Consider the following 21780-nt stretch of genomic DNA (forward strand, 5'->3'; position numbering starts at 1 on the left):
TGGAGCTAGCAATAAAGGAAGAACAATTTATAATATGGGGCTTTAACGATTTAATAAAGAGGACGAACACGTTGCAACATCGCCATGGCCTAACTCATATTAGTATTACCTATGTATGTATAAATTAGCAGCGCTGCAGAAATTCCAGACAAATAATTGGTAAGGCACGTGATAGCCTATTAAAATACGGAATAAGCACTTTTGATAAAGAGTTTTATTCTGTGCGAAGCAGTATCTTCATCCTGAGGGATATTTATATTTCAGCGGTCCAAGGTTTTCTGGCTGGGAATTTTGGTGCATGTGCTATAAAACATTCTAGTAAACCAAATACCCCATAAAATCATTCAACGTTTGCATGCAGGGCTTAAGATACTGAATCCACAACTGGAGTATAAGGAACCGCATAGGTGAGGTCTCCAACCTGCTCCACCCCATCATGGAGGTCTTTCCCGCAGGCTGAAATCGCAAGACCTGACTACGCTTGCATTTCGGCTATGAAGAAAAAAAAATTACGCCCACCTCCCCTCGCCGGAACCCTGGTGTGATGCGACGCTGACGGGGGTTCAAGCGCAAGCGGAGAGCAACCGTCGACCGAAAGGCCGCCGGAGAGCGGCACACTGGTTATATACGTAGCGCGCCCGAAGGAGAGGAGACCGCGGAGAGAGAAAGTACTGCACATGTGCAGCACCGCCCGCAGCGCCGTCCACCGGCGGAGTGAGAGCGCGCTGGGACGCACACCCGCAGATGTTGAGAGATAGTGTTCGCTCTCACCTGGGCACGCGCCGGCGCCAGTGCGTCTGCCGCGGCTATGACGCAACACAATCCAACACTATCCACTTTATTCCAATCCAATCCAAATCCAATCCAGTCCAATCCAATCTAATCCAAGCCAAGCCAATCCAATCGAATCCAATCCAATGCCCCTCGCGAGAGAGTGTTCGCTATCGGAGAGGAGAGGGGGTGCGCAGAGGAGAGTGCGGACGCCGACGGTGACGGACGCACGCAGGAACGACAGGGCCGCCGTCAAGAGATGCTCTCAGCGTCCCATCTAAAATTCAGAGTCCCTTCCACCCCGTGAAGAGGGATGGCCAGCAAAGCTGCGGTGCCAAGCCTCCACGTGAGCTTTGACTGGGTCGTAGTCCAAGGGGTGCACGAAGCAAAACACGTTTGTTTGTAATTTGCGATTGAGCATTGTTCCTGGTTTTTATATGAAAGTTCAGTCCTGTCCAGTCACTGCTCCTCGCGCATGCTCAGCACGCCTCTTCACGAGCCACGTGAAACGGCTATCAAGCGGCTCCGAAGCAGCGTCAGACTGGGCTACTGCGCAATACACCCTTTAAGAAAGCCAGCGCCGCCTAGTGACGGACGCACCAACTACTCTCGTCCGCCATTACTTGATCTACTTGCCAGCGTGCGGCATGCACACACGGTACGCCTCAGCGCTCAGTGGCTCGAGTTTACTATCTTTTGTACTTTTTGCGGCCTCTTGCGCCCTGCAGACGCTAGTCGTCATCGTCTGAACACATCCGCGATGCCAGGATGCTGTTGCGTGCCTTTGTGCAGCCAGCGTGCCACGAAAGACGCGCTCGGAAACAAGGTACGTACGCACTCAGTACATACGTGACGCTAGAACGTGCCGTAGCAGATCTGATGTATGAACGGAAAACATGCTGGCCATGCGTACTGAAAAACCGCTTGCATCAAAAAGAAGGGGAGGTGATCTGTTTAAACCATTGGCAAGCGTGCTGCGCTGCTGGACGAGTGCGTACTTTCCCTGGTCGCGGTCGCTGAGTGTTCGGGCTCGCCGTGAGCACTTCGTGCGAACTGCTCGCGCTTGCTTCAGTTTTTTTTTATTATCGTTAAATACTACGGTTAGGAGCAGTTTGTGAATATTAACTGAGAGCTTCTCTAGCGTGGGCTGATGTGAAGTCATTGGAGGTAGATATTTTCATGTTTTAAGCGCGTTGAATTCGCCCGATGACTTTCGCGTCATATTTCCTATTGGTCTCAATGACTTTTCAGTTAGTTTCGTGAGCGCGCTACTTCTACGTTTTCAGTCAAAGTTCTGCTTCGCATGTAGTTTTCACGGTGCGATTTTAGTGAGCTCGCCAAAATTGCATGTGGTTACTACTCAACGCCCGTTCACAGTTTTTATGGTTATCAGCCAACCTAGAAACATTGTACTAAATTGTACCTTTTCTTAAAGGGATAAAAACATGAATAGTATAGAAAGCAACTACGCGATGTTTTTTTTTTTTTGCTTCTCTGGGCTAATGCAATTTTTTACCCCTTTCTTAGGTTTCATTCTTAGGATTCCCAAATAATCCTGGCCTGAAAAAAAGTGGATTGTGGCTATACGCCGAGATTAAGGCAAGAAATTTCAAATAACCAAACACACGAAGGTCTGCTCAAAGCACTTTGTTGATAGTGACTTCTTCTCAAACTACGCATCCGGTAGAAGACGCCTGAAAGAGCATGCTGTGCCAAGTGTGTTCAACTTCCCGTCACAACGTCCTAAAGTACAACGGCTGCCCCCTAAGCAACGCTGTGCAACAAAGGTGCAGCAGTTGACAACCCAACGTCAAGGAGCTTTTACTGGGAATGGCAACTTTGATGGGGTGTGTGCACAAGATGTAGATCTCCCTTCCTCGGACGAACCAAGCAACGAGGACACTGAAATGAGCAGCTTGGAACGAACAACAGTCATCTGTTTCCAGCCAAGGCTGCCCATTCTGCAATGAAGCCAAAACTGCAGCGACACAGAATCAGCAGCTGCTGAAAGCAGCCCAGAATGATCTAAAAGCCACGCAGAACGAACTGTTACGTGTTAAAATGGAACTTCGAAAAGCTGAAGAGCTAGAAGAGGAGCTGAAGGCTGCTAAGTTGAAGGTTTTGCAAATTACGAGGGAGTTAGAACTGATGAAGGAGGTGGCAGATAAGCTGCGGAAAAAAGCCGGAACACAGTTTTCCATTGAACGGTTCAAGCACAGCGATGAAGATATGCGTTTTTATACTGGCCTACCATCATACACGGTGTTCCAGTTTCTTGTTGTGTTCTTCAACCCTGGCTTACAACGGGAGAATGTGAGAACTTGGTCCACACCTCGTTCAGACCCACCAAAAGCAGGCAGACCAAGGAGTCTCACAGTGGAAAATGAATTCTTTTTGTTTCTTGTGAGGATGCGCCTCGGACTGTTCGAAAAAGACTTGGCAGACAGATTTTGCGTGTCGATTGCCACCGTTTCAAGCATATGCATAACTTGGACAAGCTTCGCTTTTATCAAGTTGTCACATCTGAATTTATGGTTTTCTAAAGCAAAAGTGCTTGAAAAGATGCCTCCAGCTTTCAAGCCCAAGTACTCCTCAACACGCGTTATCCTGGATGCAACTGAGATAAAATGCCAGGCAGCGAGCTCACTCGCAATTCAGTCGGCAACATATTCGCACTACAAGTCTGCGAATACGTTTAAGGGTTTGGTCGGCATTTCACCCGATGGCACCGTGACTTTTGTGTCAAACCTTTTTCCAGGCTCCATCTCCGACAAAGAATGCGTGCGTCAAAGTGGTTTTTTGAAGCGTTCTTTCGAGGAGGGTGACGTCGTAATGGCTGACAAGGGCTTCAAAATCCAGGACCTACTAGATGACATCAAGGTTCAGCTGAACACACCACCCTTTCTTACCAGAGAGCAATTCTCGGAGGAGGAGGTGGAAGAGACCGAGAAAATTGCGTCCCTTCGCATACACGTGGAGCGACGCATACAGCGAATCAATAACTTCCACATCTTCGACAGACCTATACCGCTTTCCCTGGGTCCTGTCATCAATGAGATGTGGGTGGTGTGTGTATTGCTGACAAACTTTCAGTCTCCCATTATACGTGCACCAAGTGACCACACACCTAATGACACTACCCCAAATGACTCAACACCAAGTGTGAGTGAATGAAAATGTGTTTATTCATGGACGATTCATCCACCGCACAGGAGCTTGAGAACAGAGGAAGAAGCTCTGAATAAACAAACACTAAATATTTTGAATAAAGCAAATTTGTACTTTATCTTTATGACACCTCTGTGCTTGCAGTGTGAACTTGCAGCACAAAGTGTGCTTCTCCTGACTAGCAAATTCTGCATTGCCCCTTTTATCACATTTATTTGGCCAAATAAGGCAGCAAAACAGAAAAGAAAAAGTGTCAAGTTTAGGCCTGGCTACAGCCCAGTCCTGCTCGGAAAACCTTATGCGCTCAACAATCATGAACTGGTCCGAAAACACGGCAAAATCTGTCCAAGACAGGCCTGCCAACGCCATCTGGCCGAGCACTTGAAAGTAGTAGTCATGACTACGGTCTAGCCTGAAGATGCCTTGATGGTCTTTCACCATGTAAAAGGGCTCTTCTATTTGTGAAACTGAATTGCCCTTTTGGCTGTATGGGCACTTAACCTCAAGGAAGCCATGCACACGGAGCAAGATAAACAGGAGCGCCGACTTCGCTCTCTCCGGCGGGCTCTTAATGTCCATAACTCGCGGAGCATAATGTAGATGGCGCAGCGAAAGGGACCTTAGCCGGCGGCGGCTAAGCGGCCGGCGTTCTCCGTGCGCCGGCGGGCCAGTTGGCGGAACGCATTCCGTCGGCTCTGCCGTCTGCTTCGGCGACGGTAGTTTTGGGCACGGACTGCTTTGGGCCTGCTTTGGCGCCGCTTCGCGTTCATTGCGCGCCTCCTTCGCACAGTTGATTAACTTGTTCGACAGCACCTTCCCGGTAACCCGGACCCGAAGGAATTGATACGTTACGTACCGAAGGAATTGGTACGGCAAAGATACGTTAAGGATTGGTTTCCATGGCGGGAAAACAAAATATAGAGACCACATACGAACATATGGCTGCTATACAAACACTACCTTTTGCGCGGTGCTTGCCGAAAATGTGGCTCCGTTTTGTAAATTTGGGAATACCAATTTGGCTCTGTTTTAACAGGTTTTACAAAAGGCGAAAGGAGTAACTGGTTCTGATCACTGGCGATTATAAAAGTTTCCTCAGCTTTCTCGCAGTTCTGCAACTTGCGTCCAAAACAGAGTGCGCCTAGAACACGGGCCGGCACTTACACGCTCATCCGAAAAGAACAGAAATGCGATAACATCACCCGCGACTGCCCGCGACGTAGCAATCTGCTCAAGATCAAGTCCCTGACAGTGCGGTCTTTTCACAAGCCTTCATTTCGCGATAACTCACCGAAAGAAAAGGTTTAACGAGCCGGTTGTTTTGCTGGTCAGTCACTTAACGAAAAAAAAAAAACGCCGGGAACCCTGGTAGGCCAAAAAATTGCAGCCATACAAATCGCATCATTTTATTTGGAGACCGCGGTGTTATCGACGAGATAACACGACCGTAGAGCGACAGTGAACATCGGGCGGTAAGTTGCCGCATGAGTTAAAATGAAGTATGCGTTTGATATTATTGGGTTCCTTATCAAGCTGACAGTGTTTTTGTACAGTTGATACAACAGGGCAGCCGTCCAATTCAGTCATTGGCACAGAAATGTGTCTCATTGCCGTTTGCCGATGGAGACTCCGGGCGACCCCTGTAAGCGTTGTTCGTGCGCAGAAGCAGCATAAATAATTAAGCACGCGGCCGGAGAGCGGGATAACAACAGAGGGTAACCTTTGCGCTGCATCGATTCGTCGTAAGCAGAATCACGCTAGACTATGTTGTGGCGTTCCATATTACTCTTGCTCATTCTTTGGTGCTTCTGAAGTCGTCGTCATTCAGTTGCGTCTTACATGTGCTGGGTTAGTACAATATTTTTAGTGGATATTCATAATGTCAGACTAAACGTTCCGGGAATAAGCGATCGCCATGTATGCGGCGGCGTGCGCTTATCTGCGCCGTCTATTGCGGCCGCGCACGGGTGTTTAAATTCCGCGCGTGCACGCATGCCTCCTGCATAGTAGGACAGGCATAAGACAGACGTCGCTGCGCAAGAAAAGATGCTTCTGGGGAGAGCGAAGAAGGGAAGAGCCATGTACAGAGGCACAGCCAAGGTATGGCACAGCGACGAGAGGGCGAACGAAGGAGGAAGAGAGCAAAGGGAAAGCTGGGCGGCCGGCGGCGCGTGGACATTATCTGCCCGAGCAAAAGATTTTTTCTGGGCCACAGTCGGCGCTCCTCTTTATATCTTGCTCCGTGGCCATGCATAGGTGTCTCTGACGGATCAAATATCAGCCTGTCTGGCGACGCACCCAGCCACGGACATGAAGGGTCAACCACCAACCCACATCTAAAGGCTTCAACATCGCAAAAAGGTGGAGGAGGGGGTGTTTATGCGCCAAAGCTGAGCTATCATGCCTTGTAGAGGGCTTGGGATTAATTTCGTCCGCCTGGAAATCTTTTGCGTTGACAGAAATCTCAATTAACGGGCATTTTTGTTTTTTGCCTCAATCAGAAAAATGGCTGCTGTGGCAAGGATAACGCATTGTAGTACTCAGCGGCACCACTGAACCACGGCAGGGGAGAAAAAAAGAGTACGCAACTGCCACATACGTTGCAAGCATGAAAAATTTGCAGGTATACATTGACACTCGTGCCATTCCTCCTCGCTTTGTGTGGGACCTTTGCCTAAAATGCTAAAATGACATGACGACCCTACAGATGTTGTCTCTTAATGCTCGTGCTACATGGTGTGATCAGAGGCGAGCGCACGCTCACCTCTGCCTATATGATCAGTGTCCCGAGTTCAGGCGACACGGTTTTTGGGGATTCAGCTTCAGGAAATGCTGAACACGTAGCCCATAAACCTTTCACGATACAAAATAATAAAACAAGCATACAGATGCATTTGCACACGTGCATCTTGGACCAAATGTTAACTAAATTTTGCACATATGGAGCATAAAAATGCATGCAGTTGGTCTTGGCCGATGCATGCGCACATCCCACTTGGTTTACTGGTCAGCCTACAAAAACTAATGCTACATGGGCAACCAAAATTTGGCAAAAGACAATGCTGTGTGTCGTCACATTTTTGTAGCCGTGTTGCATTAGTTTTTGTGGGCTCTGACCCAGAAACCAAGTTCACTCAGCCATGAACCAACTAGTTCACTCAGTTTCTGCCCATTGTACACGTGCAGATCTCAAAAATACAAAAAAAATGCATGCTACATCAATCTTCAATAGTTGAGAATTTTCTCTTCCTTGTAATGCTTCGAGATGAAGTTGCCAGTAGCAGTCATTGGCCACAGTGCGTGTCTCGCAGCGCATTCAAAACTGCTAATTCATATGGTGAAGTGACAATGAAATTTCACAAACGTAAAAAAAACAGTCGCTTGAATGTAGGGTCATGCCATGTTCCATTTTGGTGGAAAAAGGAAGTATGTGCCACTGTCAAAAGCTACATCGCCAAATTTAACTTGACCAAGATTACATAACAAGAAAAAAACGCAGGAAGTCACATAAGATTTCCTGCCTTTGCATTGTATAAAAGAAAGGCCTTACTACACAATTTTTTTATTAGGAAGAAGCCCAAACATTTTTGTACTTACTGGATATGTCTCACGCGTGACAGATCTTTCTGCGACGTAAAATTTTGCAGTCCTTTATCCGTCCACGTAGGGCGTTTCAAGACAACCCCGAAGGACGACGCTGTTACACGCTGCGACCGAGCCTCCTTCCACGTTTCTCTGTTGGCTTGCTGGCGTGTATTCTGCTCCAGGGCAGCAGCATCAGCAGGCGTGATTTCCAAGCCCTGAACAGAAATGTTGGGAAGAGGTTGTTGCTTGTTTGGCCTAAAGTTTCAAGTGGAGCAGACCCGTGCTATTATGGAGATTAGTGGACCACGAAAAAAAAAATTGTTATATGAGATTCAGCAGCACAAAGCCTTAGGCCCAAATTTTAAAACCTTCCTTACCTTACTAAGGTCGCCTTAGAACTCGCAAGGAGGCCTTAGTTCAATTTTGGAACGTTCCCTACTGAGGCTTCCTTACGAAACGCTCCCTTGATGTCTCCTTACTGCAAGGTCGCTCGCGGGCTACCTTGATGCGACCTTACCCCGCTCTTTCAACTGGACGCACACTTCTCCGCAGCACTTGGCACACGCCTCGTTAAGGCGCGTTCCCACTAGGCCGACACGACGGCGACGACGACGCGACGGCGACGCCGACGAGTCGCCAAACCATCGGCCAACTGCCGAGTTGACCGACCGCGCCGGGTTGACCGAGTTGACCGACGCGTCCGGCGACCGGTCGTCCGACCGGTCGCCGGACGCGTCGTCGGGAATCGACCGAGAAGCGAAAACTGCTCCCCGACAACATTCGTGCCGCAATGAATGCGGCTCTATTTTGATAGTTTCTGGAGTGTAATAAACTCAGTAACGTCCACGAAGCCCATACAACTCAACACTAGCGCTAATGCAATCCGTATTTTGGCGTTCGAGGCTTCGGCCGTGCTCTTCGGCGACGCCGCTACCCCGGAGCTGCAACCTGCAAATGCGTGTGCGATCGGCTCGCCTGTAGAAAATGTAAGGTCAGTTTCGTGCAGAAGAAGAGTTACGTAGGGTAATTTGGGTAATAAGGCAGCAACATCGGCCAAGGTTTTTCATGTGAAAAGTAAAACCAAAGTACAGCAAGCACTATCCCCGCAGTGGGAAATCGCAGTCGCAGCCGGCAGCCGTGCACACACATTATTGCGAGCGCTTTCGCGAAGCAGCGGAGTTGATGGCGATAAGCTATTGTGGGGGCTTCGGGGAACGTTGCTGTGCAAGCGCTATTTAAGAAATTTCAGTTTACCAGCCAGGAATTGTGTAAACCAGCTAGTAAACACCGACGTATGACACGGAAGGATGGGCCTCCATCTATTACCCAGGCTATTTCGCAACGAAGCACCATTTGGGCAGTGGCGCAGTGCTCTCGCGCGTCGCGCCGGTGCGCTGAAGTTCGGGTTCAATTCCCGGCGGGGTGAGGTGTTTTTTTTTTTTTTTTTTTTTTTTTTTTTTTTTTTGCGCGCGTGTGTGTGTGAGCGGTTGTTTAGAGGGTATGGTTTGCGCATCCAATTTGGGAATCGCGTGATTTTGAGAAGCAACCTCGTCAACGTTTCGCAGCCCACAGTCAGCAATGGGCTCTGGGTAGTTGCGCAGGCGGTGTGCTTGCGCCTGTTCCCGAAGTACGTCGGCTACCAAACGCAACGAAGAGGAAACGCTTATGACGCGGAGTTGTTTTACATCACGCGGGCACACGTTGGGCATGCTGTTGTATTCGTCGCAAAGTCGCTTCCACACTTTAGGTTTCGCGTGCAGCGACATGGCGTTGCTCTTGTTGCACTCTACAAAGTTTTTGTATTTTCGTACCAGTTCTTGGAGAAGTTCTTTTTTTTTTCTTCTGTGTAATACACTTTCCCGGGCATGGTTACACTGGCGCTATGCTCGCACAAAACGTTGGCTCGGACGTTTCGACGCTAAATGCGATGTTGACAAAAATCAACGTGAGACTGTTGCCAGACTAGATTTGACTTACAAGCAACTGCAGTAACCGACCGGTACAACTTGTTTCAAGAACTGCGCAATAAGCAAACATTAAATATATATGCCCGTATAAATGTAAAACACGACAAATTACATGCCTATCACGGCTAATGAAGGCACATTTTAAGAACAAATTGCGCTTACCCTCGCACCCATGTGCACGAATGTCTTCCTTGACGGGAGTAAGGGCGCCCTTTGGTAAGGAAGGTTGAGGGAGGCTTTAAAAATGAGAATCGGAGCTGCAAGGTCGCCTCACTGTAAGGGAGCATGAAGGGCTCCTTCAGTAAGGTGAGGAAATGGGGTAAGGTAAGGAAGGTTTTAAAATTTGGGCCTTAGCCACTGCGCCACGATGACAAAAAAAGCTATTCTTATACCTATTTTTATACCTTTATCCTCAGTGCCTTTTTTTTTGGTGTGATGATTTAAGTATCGATCACGTTACACCAACCTGCCCAGGCAACCACCGTTGCAAGTTTCCTGCCCAGTACTGGTTATGACGCAACTTTAGACTGCATATTTACCTCAAGGATTGCAGCTTGCTGAGGAAGACAGCTCGCTGAAGTGTGCCTCCACACCGTGCATGGCTGGAACAGGGCTGGCCTTGTCGGTGTTGTCGTGGTTGGGGCTGTGCACTCTACCTCGGGACAGATCAATGTCTCGAACCCGTGAGGCACCACTGGCTTCAAATATTCTAGTGGGCTGTCCACAGGTGTAGGCCCCATTCTTGAGGAGCTCTCAATGAGGTCCCCTGTTTCTAGTTGCTTCGAGAATGGTGAAGGACAGACGGAAGAAAGCTGTGATCCGAGCGTCCTTATACTGGTAGCCACTTCATTGAATGACTCCACAGTCACCCTTGCATCATAGATATTACTGTAGATTGGCTCCGTTAATCCTTCTTGCCGCACACTTCTCCAATCGACAAACTCCAGTGGCATGGGAGCAAGTGGGGTGCTGCGTGGCCTTCGCCATTGCTGCGGCAGCTCTGTGCAGGACAGCTCGGGTGGCGGTTCAGTATATCCCTGCTGCTTTAGTAATGCCAGCAGATTTAGGGCAGCCCTACTGTGACTGCAGGCACCATTCTTACCGGCGGGGCATTGGCACGTAGCTTTTGTCACGGTGCCACCAGGCCCCAGCACCACGTCCACTTCATAGGGCTTTGAAGTCTTTTTTTGGCTCCTGAAGCACTTGCATTTCACATGCACATCCCCAGGGCTGGAATGAATACAGAACAAGTTTAATGCACTCATTCCGTACATGTGCACTAGTGAAAAACACTGCCATTTTTTACCCGCATAAGAATATTAAACTGAGTAAATGACATGCATGACATAGATTTTATTTCTGTGAATAATAAGACAATTTTATTTCTGTGAATAATAAGACAAACACCCAAATATGTCGAAACATGGACGCTTTGAAACTCTAGAAAGGGAGCAGTTGGCAAGGACAATAATAATGATAGTTTCACTAATGTGTGAGACACCAACAACCTGGCCAAAAATTCTGGGGACCTTGGGCCTACATAGGTTCTTACAGGCTTTTTTTCCCTGACAGGGTGATGTGCACACATACTACCTCTTATCCGACTTCAAAAATGGTTTACAACTCGGTGTTTGCAGGGGGAGGGGCCAGGGGGGGATTGCACCATGTCCTACGACCTAATATGTATGCGCAATAGGAAAACTCACGAGCATTTATAGCGGTTTTAACGTAAGCCACCTCTCACAACCACCGATCTACTTTTCCTGCCTATGACAGCGCATATTTTTGTAAGCTTCACTAGGCCGCGAAGGGTACACAGGTTATGCAGCGTCTGATCGGAACGTAGAGCCTAGAACTATGTACCGATTATTTTGTTTGTTTTGCTTCTGCGCCACGCTGCGTGCGCCTATCGCCGACACCTAGAATCATATGTTCGACGAGTTCCCCATGTGACTGCTCGTTTTTGAAAAGGATTGCCCTTTGAAATAAATGCCTACATACTAAACGACCTGCCATTCAATCGATTTGCGCCCAAGTTTCCACGTGTACTATGTTACAGATCCCTCGCCGCATGCTTTGTTGTCATGCAGCTTTTGTAGGGCGAAGGTTCGCTCGAGCGCTGAAGGGAGATCGAGCGGCCGTGGCTGAAGCCTTTCGTCAGCTTTGCCGCTGACTACATTACGGAGCTGACATAACGGCGACGTGAACGACCTACACGCACCCATTTGTAGCCGGGAAACAACGCGGCAGAGCCTTTCCTGAGAAGCTATGCTGACCGTGCACATGCAGTTAACCAAAATCAAATATATTAATGTGCTGTACCTTGCCGATGATGAAACAACGCGCACAGACGACGGGTCGGCATACGACTCCGAGACGAGCTTGTGGCTGCGCTCGCAAGTACGTCCGGACGAACTGGAAGCACCCAAACTTTCGAAGTAGGGGCCTAATCGCCTCTCTGAAAACCCACCCGGTAGCAAGGATAAATCCTTCGACCACTGAATAGGGTCGTTGGGAATTTTAACAGAGTGCCGGGCCAGATTAGCTCGCTTGCGCACCACGCCGGTATTACGCCGGCTGATAGTAGAGATCAAGTAATGGCCGACGCCAAGTGGATATCGATGGTGATGATAGTAAGTTACGTTGCCAGATTGATTTTTCTAAAGGGTGTATTGAGGCGCACACATGAGCACGCGCCGGCGCCAGTGCGTCTGCTGCGGCTATGACGCAACACAATCCAACACAATCCACTTTAATCCATTCCAAGCCAGGCCAAGCGAATGCAATCGAATTCAATCCAATGCCCCTCGCGCTTGCGCAGTACGGCCCTTCACGGCACACGCGAAACTGCTCAACCTCGCCCAGTGTAGCTTACGCTACAAAACACACAGGAATCGTGGGTAGAAATTTTAGATGCAGAGCATCTGATTCACTCGCCTTGTCCCTCCGGCGTCGTCGTCGTCGTCGGCGTCGGCGTTGTCCGCCCCTCCCCCATTCTCCTCGCCGCGCCAGCTGCGCTCTCCGCCACTCACCCCCTCTCCTCTGCGATAGCGAACACTTTCTCGCGAGGGGCATTGGATTGGATTCGATTGGATTGGCTTGGTTTGGATTGGCGTGGCTTTGCTTGGTTTGGCTTGGCTTGGCGTGGATTGGATTGGATTTGGATTGTATTGGATTAAAGCGAATTGTGTTGGATTGTGTTGCGTCATAGCCGTAGCCCGTTGCGCCATAGCCGCGGCAGACGTGCTGGGGCTGGCGCATGTGCAGTACTCTCTCTTCCGCGGTTTCCTCTCCTTCGGGCGCGCTGCGCATATAACCTGTGTGCCGTTCTCCGGTGAAGCGACATCCACGCTTGGCTCAAACACCTAGAGTCCACGCCGCTTTACTAGTACGCCAACGTCGTCATCGACTGGGACCGGCTTACGCAGTCCCCTCAACGTTATGCGCGCTATAAAACGCGGTCCCTTCGCCGCTCCGCCTATGCGTCGCATCAACACAGGGGTTCCCGCGAGGGGAGGTGGGAGTTTTTTAGATTTTAAAGTGTATACAAATACATTATAGCGCGCGTATGGCAATCACGGCGCATGCTCTATGAAGGCCCTAGAACCTTTTTAATTTTGTATGAGTTTTCCCATGCCCCGGAGGTGTGGCGCGCAGTTTTACGATTCCGGGGATTTGAGTGGGCTCCGCAACGTGACGCTACGCTCGCTAGCGATTTCTGTCTACAACGCTCTGGGACCGGAGACGATCTGCTGGATCCTAGCCATTTACAGCTTTGCTGTAAAAACCAACCCCCTGAGCCGAACATCGAACCCTTCAGATCGTGCTCCGCCGCGTAACGCTTTAACCGATGGGCAACGTCGGCGGGTCAAAAATTATTCTGAACAAGTGCATTGGTCATGGGGCCCAATTTTCTATAACGAGAGGCCGTCGTTTTGAAACGACGCGTTAGCGCTATGCAAATGCATGTGTTCTTGGGTTGGGGCGCCGCTTTCGCTTTGACAGTGCTTCAGGTCAGCTTGCGCCCTTAATTGTTACACGGCTCCCGTCGGGGATTTTCCTCTGTCTCCGGCCCTCAAAGCAGCGCCGCAACCCCAGAACACATGCATTTGCATAGCGCTAACGCGTCGTTTGAAAACTACGGCCCTTTTTTAGGGCATTGGGCCCATGGTTTCCGCATTCCACTATTTGGTCACCTGTCTTTCTCAGCGGTGTGGATTCTGTTCGGCGAAAGTCTAGGGTGTAGCGTGCCTAACTACGGTCACACGTCTCCCTTTTCGTCTTACACAAAGCGTAGCCACCGGGAAGCGTTCGCCCCATTGCTGAGCTGAGACGAGCCACCCCTTTTCTTATTCGAGTCCCGGATAACGGCATCCTCGCGGGACGTGCGCACTGTCAGCTTTCGGCCCACGCGTCATTACTTACGTCACGGCCAAGCGTCGGTCACGTGGTTCACATGAAATTACGCCTCGTTCTCTGCGTCCGACTTTATCGTGTTTCGTTCTGAAAACAGGGAGGCGCGGGGGTTCCCGCCCCGACCCTTTGGCGCGAAGGAGAAAAGAACAGCGGGAAGGGCGGCGGGGAGGGACGCGCGCTTCTTTACCCGGCGCGCATCGAGCCGCGCGCGAGCAAGTCAGCGGCGGCGGTGCTGGTCGGAAGGGGAGCAGAGGATCGCGGAGCGCCACCGACGAATCCCGGATCGGTCAGTGAGTCTCGTGCTGGCCGGGGCAGCGCACGCTCGGCTCTGCGCTGCTGGCCTCAGCGGCAGCGTCTCGCGGAACGGCTCCGCGCCTGCGCGCCCTCTCTCGATCTGACAGCGCCCACGACACGCACAGCAGTTCGTAGCTTTGTAGCGCGCACCTTCTTTGCCGCATCTTCCCTGCTGCTGTGCAAAACTTTGGCAGGCCCGGTCTTCTGTTGGAACTTTGACTGCGCTTTCCAGTAGTGACACCGGCGACGCCACAAGTTGCAGGACCGCCCCAGTATTCGCCGAACTCGTCGCATTCGTCCGTCGCAGCGTTCTTCCAACCGCTACGACCATGGGAAAGAAGAACAGCAAGCTGAAGGCTGAGCGCCTTTTCAAGCTGGTCAACGAGACATACTGTGAGTTTACTCGAAATCACCTCTCCCGATCCCCCCGTCCATTTATGTTTTACTTACCAGTGTTATAGGTCATTGTTCGCGCCCAAGATTATTGGTCAGGATGGACCACTACTCCGACGTTTGCTTCGGAAAGAAACAGACTTTTTCGCTCGCTAATGTCAGCTTTTTTTTCATCCGTATACCTGATTATTTTCTATCGCGACAACTGATCAGGCGAGGCCGCATAACAAAAAAAAATATATCGGGACGCTACTGCTCGGTGAGCCGCTGATAAAATTTATTAGCTTCAAGTCACGGCTATGACGGATGCCGGTTTGGCCAGAATGAACGTTGTAAAATAAGGCAAGTACGCCTGCCTGAAAGTGTATAAGTATAAAAATTGACGTTTGGGCACCCACACGGATCTTGGTCACATATATTTTCATTCTTACTAACTCACTGGCCGGCGTTTCTGCCTTTTATTCTTCAATATTTTAGCGGCCTGTGTTTAAAAAACATCCCCGCGTATTTATTCATCTGTCACACACTGTGGCATGTCTTATTCCATGCACAGTTGCAAATTTGCCTTACTGAGAAAATATACCGACGGGGACGCGGGGCTACCATTGTGGTTGGGTGACCCGTACGGCGTATGCGTATAGCGAACACGCTTTTGTACTTGGCCACATTGTGACGTTTTGTCAGACCCCAAGGTCGGACTAAGACGCATAAAAGTTTAGCGGGGGGCGATCAGCACTCTTGGCCGTTCGCACCAAAACGCCTGGAAGTTTTGATAACAACTGTGCGACAAACGGCCTCAGATTTCGTGAATAAACTGCCACTTCCGGCTTTGTTCTGCGCCAAAGCAGCAACGGCGATGCGTTGAGCCTTCAACAACTGCGCACTTGACAATCTCGCTTCTCGAGTTCCTTCAACGGCCATACTGCTTCAGGGCAAGATCTCAATGGTTGAAAAGCAAATTCCACCGGGTAAACAGTTGAATTTTTTTCCGAAGAAATATGGCATGTTTTTTTATATATTTAGAACGTTTTGGAAATCCCAAGAAAACGAGAGAGGGCATGGTCATTTTATCACAGAGAAACGAATAAATGACTGCGTATGCTTTTTTTTTTTTTGGGGGGGGGGAGGGGGGGGGGCATGCTCGCCACTTCAGCGCAGCGTTCGGGAAAGCCGTTTGATTTACGACCAGGACAAACTTTTGCAATCAGCCAGCAAAGTGCATGTGCATTGGCCACTCCGAGGCCCTATGTTCAACCGAGTGGTTGTTGAACATCGGACCTCGTTGAAGGGCCCTGGGTTTTGACATTTTGTTTACAGGATCACGGATGTACTTTTACTATTGCTTAAATTCTAACAAAGGTCAGTCGCGGAAAGGTCGTTCACTCTGTTCCTTTACAAAGGGGCGGAAGGAAATGAGTTGCTTCCTTCCGGTACGCCGTGATTGTGCAACAGCCTGGAGGAAGAAATAAATGCTTGAAGACAGAACTTTTGCGTCGGCGCAGCGTCTCTTTTGATGCGGAACTTCGGCCTTCGCAGCTGCCTGCAGTACGTTTTTAACTTCTGCTGCGCTCAGGACCGGAGCGGAAAGCGGTACGTTTTCAACTTGGCCAGAGCGGTAAGCGGCCGACGGTGGTGGCTTAACTTGGAATCATGCTCCTAGTAGCGCTATCAGCTCGGTGCGCGAAAGGGAAAGGACGTAGCTCGTACACAGTCTTACTACATGGACACAACGTGAGAACGTCAAAAGAGTTTGTGTAATTGCGCTGCTTTACTGGTAACGTCTGGTGTTAAAACAAGGTTGCAGCGAGGATAACACGCGGAAATAATTTTAACTGCGAAGCTGTTAAGAAAACTAATTTTCTGTGTGCGCAATTTAAAATATCAAGGAATTACCGAGCGCCCGCACGTGAGCGCTGGCCTCGCGGTGCCCCCCCCCCCCCCCCCCACCAGTTAACAAAACCAAGAAAATGTCGCACTCGTGCGTGCGTTCCTCCCGACGACGGCTCAGCGTCCCCTGAGCGAGTTTGTGAAACCGAGCGTAACCACTTAGGGAGATTTGCCAAGATGGGCCAAAAAACTCTAGCGTTCGTCGTAATGATGGCATCACTTGCTCAGAAAGACAGACACGTCATAGCGTACGTCTCTCCAAGGGGATTTCCAATGATCAGCGCTTCCAAAAAAAATGGAGGAAGCTCCCACTTACTGCAACAGTTATGGAGTAAAGGTCGTTGCGGCAGCGAAGAAGCAAATCGGCTGCAATGGTGGCCTTAAACCTTCGTGATGGTCGTGAAGGTTGCGTACAGTCTGGCTACCTTCAAGGCTTACGCGTTGGTGTGGGCTTCCTTCATTTCTCTCCAAATGCATACCCCTGATCAGCGGGCAAAACGTTTCAATGCTTATTACGACCTTAGTGAGATTTTCGATGCCAGGGTCCGACGTTACGTCGATGCGTATGAGGTGCGCAGTACTCAGCTGCTCCGAGATTCGTTTTACCGTACATGGGGTGTAGGTGGGTTTCAGCACGGGAATGTGTGTGTTACATCTACCTGATTTTTGTTTGTATTTCCGTTTCAAACAATCGAGGCTGAACTTTAGTGATCGCTGACAAGTGATTAGTCAACAGACCCCGTTCGTTGCCCTGGTGTTGTGCGTCATTCATGGCGGAAAGTAGTCTAATGGAAACTGAAAGCGCAAAATAGACACGGACAAAGAAAGGGGACAACAGGACGAGCGCGTCTATTTTGCGCTTTCAGTTTCCATTATGCATCACCAACAGGCCCAAACCATGACCCTTTTGGAAAGTAGTCGTAAAGGAGTGTTTATTGAGAAGCGATTCTCACTAAAGAAAAGCAGAAAGTATTTATTGGATTATTATTTAAACTTTTATACCAATAACGAACCTATACGGAACAAACATTTCAATAAATTTCCGCGTAGGTGTGGATTTTTCGGCGTGATCTTAGCTTAAAGAAGCAAGTTCGTACTCGAGTACTATCTGACCCGATACAATTAGTGTGTGAATGTTTGCGTAGTGATTCAGCACAGTTTCTTTTTAACCATTTTTACATACGCCAGAGGAACGATAAAATATTTGAAAAAAAATACCGGACACCCAAGCAGCTTTCAACGAGTTCAATTCACCTTCGGCAGTTGAAATTAACTAATGAGTATCGCGTGAGATTGATCGCAGGAATTTTTTGTAGCCGCTAACACACTATCTCTATAGCTTTGAGCTGCTGGTGGTGAAATTTTTCGGGCTACAGTTTTCATCGGTGGGCCCCGAGCGTAGTGAGCTGGTAAAAATTGACCCACGGCAAAATACCGATGCAGTTGTAGTGTGATTGTCCAGGTGTTGATGAATACCACTCGAAAACATGAAAACAACCTTTCACGGAACTTTTTAAAGCAGCTGGTCGAAATTTATGATAAACAAATGGTGACCCGCTGTGATTGTTATTAAGTAGCTGAGGCGTTGCTTTCATTACCATCAGGGTACGGGTTCGGTTCCGAGTAGTAGTGGCCGTTTTTAAGATTGAAGCGGCAAATACAAGGGCCCGTGTGCGCCAGCGTACGTGCAGTCAGTAAAGCCCCTCAAGTAATATAAACTGATCTGCAGCCCTTCGGTGCAGTACACCTAGTAACCGAAGTGTAGCTTCTGCAAGCGTATCCCTGATGGGAAACTACACAGTTCTGTGCAAGGTTTGCATGCTTTTGATTTGAACACGGCCGTTTGTACAACACACCAGCCGTTACAGAGGCAATGCCAGCTGTACGCTGTAGGAGGATTGAGCGAGGAAGGTACGACAATATTTCGGGGCTGCGGCGATTCCTTGCTGCAGTCTAAACCCTACACAACGCTGTACACGTGTATGGGTTATCTTGAGTCCCCATCGTTCATGTACCCTATGTGCGGGCTGTAGCGGTTAACTAGAAGACCCTTTGGCCGTATCAGTTCATTCCGAATGTTGCATAAATTGAATATATTCTCCGAGAAACTAGAAGGGATTTTTATTTTCATTTAGCCACTGTCTAAATCTGCTGTTTAAAATCACTGAAAAGACGCCTGGACGCCCGCTAAGGATAATATGCTCCGCTAAAATTTATGGGTTGCAGCTACTTCAGCTACTGTTACGTGGGTGTTATTATGCGTGCCGAATTTCATGTCCCTGAAAGCATTAACATACTTGGGGCGAAGTAGCATATTTAACGTACAAGAAAAATCGAAGCGACGATATGACCAGCACTGCGTTGTGGAATGACGCCTGCCTACTTGAGGCTTTCCTTTTTGCAGCCGCGTGACCCGAACCTTGCGAGGGAAAATGCCGCGAAATGACACCATCGCGACGCATTTTAGCAGTTAGCAGACACACGTTTGGCAGCAACACGACACGTCGTAGTACGTATAGTCGCTCACAAGGCGGCATTTCGGTTCGCCAAACCGCATTTCTAATGAGCTGGCAACAGTAATTTGGTATATATTGCCGCTTTCCATGCCTTTCTTCTTTCTTTACTTGCGTGTTTTGTTGCTTTCTGGGCACGCCTGATTCCATTATCTATCTTCGAAGGGAAGCGCATGTTTCCCTCTCTTTCTTTTGTATGCCACACAAGCTATCTTTTTTTATAGGGAGTGTTCGCCCTTCTGTCACTTGACTTTAATGCTATTTTTTGTTCTCGATGTAAAACGACTGTTCCATAAAGTACAGCGCCGAAAGATAAATGCTTGCAGGACAAACGCCACGACATTCAATTCGCCGACACTCGTCTGTGCAGGTAATTTTGATGACTGGTCTTTTGCCACTTGTGTATTCTATGACTTCTTAGCGCAGCACAAGTTCGCTACGATAAACTTTTCTTCCTTGAAGAAACCTGCGTCGTCCTTGGGTACATGACTTGTCTAAGACGCTGCTCAAATTATTCCGCAGCATTCTCTTGCGCAACGGCTCCTATGTTCACCTGAAACCGCAAGTGTCAATTTTTCGCGAAATCTTTAGCGTAAATGCTTTTATGGCTAACATCAATCGAATATGACCGCGCTTCCAGTTTTCACGTCGGTATATCGGTTCCGTAGACTTTAGCTCACTGGAGAAACCATTTTAATGCCATAGCGTTCTAAGGCTCTTTTTTTTTTTAATTTCTCCCTGGCGGCTGGCCGCCCGCTATCATCCGTGCTCATAGAGCGTCAGCGGAAATGCGTCACCACTGCCAACCGGAAGCTACGACTGAGACAGCGAAATGAGAGGGCTCGCCACTCGCATCTCGCTGGACTCAGATGAAATACGGCGCAGCGGCAAGTGAAGTCTTTAAAGAAGGATAATGACGCGCCAGTGGAGACGAAAGCAACGACACGCCTTTTCTTTTCTACGGGTGCCGCGCCTGCGCAGTGAAGTTCATTCTACGCCCTTTCGGTGGTAGCATGCTCGGCAGACACGGTCGCCAGTCGTGCCCGCAAGTGATGGCAGCACACAAAAGACATCGGAAGATAAAATGTTTAACTTTTGCGCTAATTCACGTGCGTAAGCCGCACTAGCACTATAGGAGCGCAGTAGTGTAGGGCTCCGGATTGATTTTTACAACACGGTCATCTTTAACTTGCACTCAAATTTCGACCCACAGGCATTGCAGTTTTCTCCTTCTATCAGGAAAATGCCGCCACAGCCAAGAATCGAACCGCACCCTTTGGCGCAGCACGCAACGTTTTACCCACTGAGCCACCGCAGCGTGTTTTCCACCGGAACACATGCCGGTACCTACACTGGGTCACCAAACTAAAACGGGGCCAAAGATTAACGCCAGTCTCTCAAGTATCAAGGAAGGCATATGGGTGGAAACAAAATAAAATAAAAAGTTGTATAGATCATCTAATTAGGTGAATTTTCGAACAACGTTTCGATATTGCCGCGTTTCTATTTCCTCCGCAAGCTGTATTTGGCAAACGACGCGGCAACGTTTAACGACACCGTAAAAATAGTTAACGATATCCTCCCACAGAAGTCATGTAAGAATGCACGACGTGGCTCTAGAGTGATGCGGTAGAGCCGAACTCACAGTCACCGAAAAGAATGAGATAATCGTTAAACAATTGCCACCTAATAACACGCTTTTCAAAGAGAAGAGCAGGAATGAGAGGAGAAACCGTAAGACTAATCCAGTCACTGATCATGAACAAAATATCTCGGAGCATACCTTAATACAAACTTCCACGCACTGAAAATAATGTGAAAGGCCATCATCAGGAGAGCGTGTAAGGCAGCCCTCAACGTCGCAGTTTTTAGCGTGAGACGAACCAAAAACCGGTGAGCCATCAGGGTAACCGAATGAAAACCCAGAGAAAGTTAGAGGAAGGGAAGGCCTTTCCATCTAGGAGGGCGAAAATTAGAAATTTCTTAGCAAAAAAAGGAACAGACAAGCGAAGCACCGGGGAAGGTGAAGGTCAGATGGAGAGGCCGTCGTCCTGCAGTGATCTTTACTTGGTTCTTGATGACGACAATGATGAAAAGGCTTTCCAAATGTCTTTAGAACGCCTTGGAAGAAATCGGAGAAACATTCTCCTGGCACCAAGAGTGTGACTCGGTAAACAAAATCGGCATGGGCCATCGTACGGAAATCAGGCACCCCCCTCCCCCGGAAAGTATGGATTGCACACCGTCATAGACATGCCACAGATCCGGCGACGCCGCATGGAAACTCTCTACCTAAAACACGGATCCAATCCCACACAAGGACTCTGTTGGGCCACGACGATTAAACACCTTTACTATTAGTCTTTCTCTCTTCGCTAACCTGCAGTGTTCATGAAACATATATTGTAAAGGCAGAACTTTTATTGGAGAATTCTCCATGAGAGTTGATGTAGCGCTAACGCGTCGTACATCTTACGACCCAAACTTAGATGTCAGCTGGAACTTTTTCTCCGCTAGTTTCGAGCAGCGGACTCAAACTTTGCGCAGAAACATTTCCTAATCGACTCAAAAACGTATCTGACGCGCACACTTTTGCTAGATACGAATGTCTTATCCATTTTGGCTACCAGTCGGCACTGCTCTTGAGCAGTCTAATTTTTCTACGCCATCCGATGAGCGCACTCTCGTGTTTAGTATTCAAACGCGTCATCGCGTCGTCGCAATGCGTGTTTCGTAAGCGGGGAAGCAGCGAAAAAGGATCCCATTTTCTATTCCCACTGTGCCCC

At 48.9% G+C, this 21780-nt stretch overlaps 2 protein-coding genes and 1 pseudogene across 2 annotated transcripts in view; 2 read left to right on the forward strand and 1 right to left on the reverse strand.

Moving 5' to 3' along the window:
* The first annotated feature begins 2716 nt into the window (after positions 1 to 2716).
* LOC144162857 (uncharacterized) lies at positions 2717 to 3945 on the forward strand. Its single transcript, XM_077693599.1, has one exon. It carries the CDS (start codon positions 2833 to 2835, stop codon positions 3943 to 3945), a length of 1113 nt encoding a protein of 370 aa, XP_077549725.1. The 5' UTR covers positions 2717 to 2832.
* Positions 3946 to 4150: 205 nt separating this feature from the next.
* Positions 4151 to 10091, reverse strand: LOC144162936 (uncharacterized; annotated as a pseudogene).
* A 4039-nt stretch (positions 10092 to 14130) lies between these two features.
* LOC144175800 (frequenin-2-like) overlaps positions 14131 to 21780 on the forward strand; it is a 559531-nt gene continuing 551881 nt past the window's right edge. Inside the window, exon 1 of the mRNA XM_077704804.1 lies at positions 14131 to 14594. Within this exon, the coding sequence (XP_077560930.1) occupies positions 14531 to 14594 (64 nt within the window). The 5' untranslated portion in view covers positions 14131 to 14530. The remainder of the gene's footprint in view (positions 14595 to 21780) is intronic.

Source organism: Haemaphysalis longicornis, unplaced genomic scaffold (genome assembly GCF_048455015.1).
Source record: "Haemaphysalis longicornis isolate Haplotype H1 unplaced genomic scaffold, Haemaphysalis longicornis Haplotype H1 scaffold_1, whole genome shotgun sequence".
In the NCBI taxonomy this organism is placed as follows: domain Eukaryota; kingdom Metazoa; phylum Arthropoda; class Arachnida; order Ixodida; family Ixodidae; genus Haemaphysalis; species Haemaphysalis longicornis.